The sequence below is a fragment of the Rhinopithecus bieti genome, unplaced genomic scaffold (genome assembly GCF_001698545.2).
Source record: "Rhinopithecus bieti isolate Rb0 unplaced genomic scaffold, ASM169854v2 scaffold_30337, whole genome shotgun sequence".
In the NCBI taxonomy this organism is placed as follows: Eukaryota; Metazoa; Chordata; class Mammalia; order Primates; family Cercopithecidae; genus Rhinopithecus; species Rhinopithecus bieti.
In genome coordinates, this window is record NW_016813238.1 from 955,120 (window position 1) to 961,283 (window position 6,164).

The following is a 6,164-nucleotide window of genomic DNA, read 5'->3' on the forward strand; positions in this document are numbered from 1 at the left end:
AAAAAAAAAAAAAAAAAAAATAGAGTATCATTTGGATCATTTGATGAGAAAATGGTTGTACAATAGCATTTATGACTCTAGGCATTTGAATCCTAGAGTATAGACAAATCCTAAGAGAATGATTACGATCAGAATTTATAGTTCACTTCTAGGCCAGGATCAAAGACTTATACCCAAATGCAACCACATGGACAGATCCCATCCCTAATCCAAAGAGCCTACAGAACCAGATATGGAAGAATTATCCCAATTGTCTAATTTCATGACTTCTTATTTCTTTCCTAAATCATTTTAGAGTTTTTAAAGATTTCAGAGGTCTTTAAAGATGCAAGTACAACGTTCTTCTCATAAGAATAATGTTTCTTGCTTGGAAGGCATGGTACTTTTTCTAAACAATGTATTTTGAACCAGTTGCCTATCGAGTTTCATGGACATGAATTTGTGTCTTTGCGACATTGTCCAGATCTGTTACCTGGATTACAGTGCGAATATGGTTCTCCCCATTTTGAGGGTCCTTTTGTGTAGCATGACATTAAAAGGCTCGGAGGTAGAAGAAAACAGTCCAAAGTTCTCTTTCAGTGGTGACTGAAGTTTTGTTTTGTTTTGTTTTGTTTTGTTTTTGAGATGGAGTCTCACTCTGTTGCCCAGGCTGGAGTGCAATGGCACGCTCTCGGCTCACTGCAGCCTCCACCTCCTGGGTTCAAGCGATTCTTCTGCCTCAGCCTCCCGGGTAGCTGGGATTACAAGTGCCTGCCACCATGCCCAGCTAATTTTTGTATTTTTAGTAGAGACAGAGTTTCGCCATATTGGCCAGGCTGGTCTTGAACTCCTGACCTCATGATCTGCCCACCGGTTTCCCAAAGTGCTAGGATTACAGGTGTGAGCCACTGCACACAGCCTGACTGAAGTTTTTTGACACAAACTAAGGTCCGGTTTCTCTTCTTTTTGAATTAAGTTATCTAAAGGTTTCTTTTTCTGACAAGGGAGATGAATGGGCCACAGTGATCCTAGGAGATAACGGGAACCATCCTAAAGGCAGGTATTGAGTTCAGTGAGATAACATCTAATCCAATTTTGCAGTTGGTTTTTGTGTACAAACCCAGTGCTTTAGTGGCCACCCCAGTGATCTCATCCTATGGCCTTATCAAATAATATGGTAATACTTTAAAAGGTGGTAAACAGTTTTGTATGAATATATCAGAGGAGGCAATGTGTATCTTATCAGGAGACATCTAATGTCTTCCTGTGCTCCTCGTTAAAAGACTGTCTACTAGATTACAGTGATAATGGTCCAAGTCCACATTATTGAGTTCTGTTTCTCCTTGTGACTAAACAATAATCTGTGTGATCTTACTTTATTCTCAAGGAGTATGCATTTCTTCAGTTTAGCAATATGTCTTGTCATGGTTTTAACAACAAATGATAATTGTCATTGGAATTGTAAAATATAATTCTTTGTATGGAGATATTTTATTATTATTATTTCTTTTGTATAGGAGGCTGGACTCAGTGGCTCATGCCTGTAATCCCAGCACTTTGGGAGGTGAGGTAGGAGGATGACTTGAGCCTAGGAGTTGGAGACCAGCCTGGGCAATGTGGCGAGACCCCATCTCTGTAAAAATTACAAAAACATTAGCTGGGCGTGGTGGCACATACCTGTAGTCCTAGCTACCCAGGAGGCTGAGGTAGGAGGGAATCACCTGAGCCTGGGAGTTTGAGGCTGCATTGAGCTGTGGTTGTGCCACTGCACTCCATCCTAGCCAAGAGTGAGATCCTGTCTCGAAAAAAAAAAAAAGAAAAAAAAAACCAGTAGGAAACCAAGGAATGAAGTGCTGGAAAATAAAGACATGGACATCCTTAGACAAAGTTAACAGTTTACCATATTCCTGATAAAGTGGCATTTTATTTTAAACACGGATAGGATAAGAAAGCTCCAGTCTACAAATAAAACATGCCGGAAGATTTTTAGGCAATGCTGCCACCTGCACATGGAACGAAAAGGTGAGAAAATTTGTAAGAACGTCAAGGTGCTAAAAGGGGGAAATTAGGTCAGTATGGGACAGAGGGAGCTGTGTCTTGATATGAGGCGTGAGAGGTGCACAGGGACCATATTATTTGTGGAAAGATACATGGATTTTAATGTAAGTGCCACAAGAAACCCTCAGAAGGAACAATAAAATATGGATTATAAAAATTTCACCTGCATCAGAAACATTTGTTAGAAAGGTTGACAGTATTGATGCTCAGGAACTTCCCCTATATCTGATTCAGAGGGCCTGGATGCTGCCTGAACATCCATTTTTTAACAGGCTCTTCAAAGATTTTTATGCACACCTAAATAAAAACTGTGTCACTAATCACCAACCTTACTATTTTACATAAATACTTGTTCATCTCTGTATTCCGTTTTTTGAATTTCATAATGGTATTTTAATATTACTGAGCTATTTATTTCTAGTTAGTGTTATTTTCAGTTTTTCTCTTTTCTTCCCTAGAATTTTTTTTCATATAGAACAATAAGATACTTTAAAATTTTCTTTCAGATTTGCAGTTGGAAGATGATACAATTGGCCGTAAAGAAATGCTCCCCTCTGAAAACTGTCCATCTTTTGCCCCACATCAGAAAATTAGTAGACAGAAACCACATGAATGTCAGGAATATGGAAAGACTCTTTGTCAAGACTCAAAGCCTGTTCAACATGAAAGAATACATAGTAGTGAAAAACCCAACAGATGTAAAGAATGTGGGAAGAACTTTAGTAATGGACGTCAACTCACCGTACATCAGAGATTGCATGTTGGTGAGAAACCCTACAAATGTGAGAAATGTGGGAAGGCCTTTATCAGAGGTTCAGCCTTTCTTAAGCATAGAATTCACACTGGTGAGAAGTCACTCAAATGTCAGCAATGTGGAAAGACTTTTAGTGGTAACTATCAACTTACAGTACATGAGAGTATTCATACTGGGAAGAAACCATGAGTGCGGGGAATGTGGGAAAGCTTTTCTAGCATGTGGAAAGCTTACCCAGCATCAGAGTATTCCCAATGGTGAAAAACCCTATGAATGCAAAGAATGTGGGAAGGCCTTTAGTACTAGCTCACCCCTTGCTAAGCATCAGAGAATTCATACTGGCGAGAAACCCTATGAATGTAAGGAGTGTGGGAAGGCTTTCACTGTGTATGGACAGCTTACTCGACATCAAAGTATTCATACTGGTGAGAAGCCTTTTGAATGTAAGGAATGTGGAAAGGCCTTTAGACTTAATTCCTTCCTTCATGCACATCAGCAAATTCACGCAAGGATAAAGCCCTACAGATGCAAGGAATGTGGGAAGACCTTCAGTCGTGCCTCATATCTTGTTCAACATGGAAGACTTCACACTGGCGAGAAGCCCTATGAATTTAAGGAGTGTGGCAAGGCCTTTAGTACTGGCTCATACCTTGTTCAGCATCAGAGGATTCATACTGGGGAGAAACCCTATGAATGTAAGGAATGTGGCAAAGCCTTTATTAGTCGCCATCAGCTTACTGTACATCAAAGGGTTCATACTGGAGAGAAACCCTATGAGTGTAAGGAATGTGGCGAGACCTTCAGAGTGCACGTACATCGCACAGCATCGGAAAATTCATACAGATGTAAAGCCCTATGAATGTAAGGAATGTGGGAAGACTTTTAGTCGAGCCTCGTACCTTGTACAACATGGCAGAATCCATACTGGTAAGAAGCCCTATGAGTGTAAGGAATGTGGCCAGGCCTTCAGTTCTGGCTCATACCTTGTTCAGCATCAAAGAATTCATATTGGGGAGAAACCCTATGAATGTAATAAATGTGGGAAAGCCTTTACCGTTTATGGACAACTTATTGGACATCAGAGTGTTCACACTGGTGAGAAACCTTTTGAATGTAAGGAATGTGGGAAGGCCTTTAGACTTAATTCATTCCTTACCGAACATCAGCGGGTACACACTGGTGAGAAACCCTTTAAATGTAAAAAATGTGGGAAGACCTTTAGATACAGTTCAGCCCTTAACGTGCATCTGAGAAAGCATATGGGTGTTATACCCTAAGAGTTTGAGGAATGTGGGAAGTGCTTCGTGTATGGCTCAAACATTGTTGAACATCAGGGAATTTATGCTGGTAGGAAACTTGCAAATATGAAGAATATTGGCAGGCCTATTCTCATCTTTCTTATAATTCATAATATAATTCAGAAAACATAAGCATCTTCATTTGTCATTTCTAGGTTTGTAATACCAATATTTATACTGGTGGACCATTCAGAAAAAGTGGGAAACATTATTACTTAATGGTTACAGCATTGACAGCATGAAATTTTATATAATGTATTTATTCTAATGTGATTGTATGAACAAGTGAATAAAAAAACTTGTACCTCCTAAACCATTATTGAACTTCAAATAATTCATCATTATTTTTTAAAACCAGTTAACAATGTAACAAAAGCCTTTAGCCATGGCACTCATGTTAATTATCATCATTGTTATTCTACTGCCTTGAAGCCCATTTGGTATTAGGCACCACACTTATCACCTGAGGGCATATGTTTAAAATGGTGATAATATTAGGCCGGCCGCGCAGTGGCTCAGCCTGTAATCCCAGCACTTTGGGGAGGCCGAGAGCGGGGGATCAGCAAGGTCAGGAGATCGAGAGCCATCCTGGCTAACCCGGTGAACCCTGGGCTGTCTCTACTAAACAAATATAAAAACTACCGGCGAGGTGGCGGGCGGGCTTGTAGTATCCCAGCTACTCGGGGAGCTGAGGCAGGAGAATGGCGTAAACGGAGGCGGAAGCTTGCGTGAGCTGAGATCCGGCCACTGCACTCAGGCCTGGGCGACAGAGCGAGACTCCGCGTCACAAAAAAAAAAAAAAAATGGTGATAATAGGCCCGCGGAGGCGCGCGCGTGGCTCAGCCTGTAGTCCCAGCACTTTGGCGAGGCCCGACCGACGGGCCAGATCACCGAGGCCACTCAGCGAGATCGAGACGGCATCCTAGCTACACACGGTGAAACCCTCGTCTCCTACTAGAAAAATAGCAAAAAACTAGGCGGCGAGGTGCGGCCGCCTGTAGTCCGCAGCCTACTCCGAGGCTGAGGGCAAGAGAATTGGCGTACATAACCGGGAGGCGGAGGGCTTGCAGTGCGAGCTGAGATCCGGCCACTGCACTCCAGCCTGGCTACAGAGCGAGGACTCCATCTCAAAAAAAAAAAAAAAAAAATGGTGATAGATAGAACCTACATTCTTCATTTCAAAATAAAAATAAAAACCTATGTTCAATAATATTAGTTAGGCATTATCTTTTTTTTTTTTTTTGCAGTTTACTATGAAATTTGAGAGTAAAATCCTGCTAGTTGCAGTTAATTAGAAAGGCGTCTTTATTGCATTCCTCCATTTTAGATTTGAGATCATTCTTCAGATACAAACTTTGTGAAAGAAAGGACATAACAGATATTGGTGTTAGATGGCATTTATATGCAGTTGATTGAACTTTTGACAGATACCACTGTCTTTTAATGTGTGAGAAATATTGAGATAGCCTATAGTCCACATTCTTTGCAAAATCCTCAGGGATAAATATGAAATCAAAATAGTGATACGGCAAAATAAATGACGCACTTGAAATTTCTTGACAGCTTTGACTATGAGACGAATTTCAGGCATAGAGAACGTAGTAGACAAGGAATTTATACAAATTATCACCATTTTGATACATTTTGCCTTTTTAAAAATTTATTTATTCTAATTCTTTTTGAGACCGGAGTCTCAGCTCCTGCCGACGGTGGCCGGATCTCAGCTCACTGCAAGCTCCACCTCCCGGGTTTACCCCATTCTCCTGCCTCAGCCTCCCGAGTAGCTGGGACTACAGGCGCCCGCCACCTCGCCCGGCTAGTTTTTTGTATTTTTTAGTAGAGACGGGGTTTCACCATGTTAGCCAGGATGGTCTCGATCTCCTGACCTCGTGATCCGCCCGTCTCGGCCTCCCAAAGTGCTGGGATTACAGGCTTGAGCCACTGCGCCCGGCCGCCTTATTTCTTTTATCTCTGCTGCTTTATCTATACATACTTATGTCTACATTTGAGAAATTGTAGACTTCACCATTACACTTTTGAGTCTCTTGCTTTTGAGCCCCACCTTTCTACACAAA

The 6,164-nt window shown here is 41.3% G+C and overlaps 1 protein-coding gene across 1 annotated transcript in view; it reads left to right on the top strand.

Annotated features, from left to right (window-relative positions):
• ZNF30 (zinc finger protein 30) overlaps positions 1 to 4,402 on the top strand; it is a 20,174-nt gene extending 15,772 nt beyond the window's left edge. The window contains 3 exon segments of the mRNA XM_017847891.1: positions 2,544 to 2,976; positions 2,978 to 3,607; positions 3,609 to 4,402. Coding sequence (XP_017703380.1) covers positions 2,544 to 2,976; positions 2,978 to 3,607; positions 3,609 to 4,068 — 1,523 coding nt within the window. The 3' untranslated portion in view covers positions 4,069 to 4,402.
• Positions 4,403 to 6,164: the final 1,762 nt, after the last annotated feature.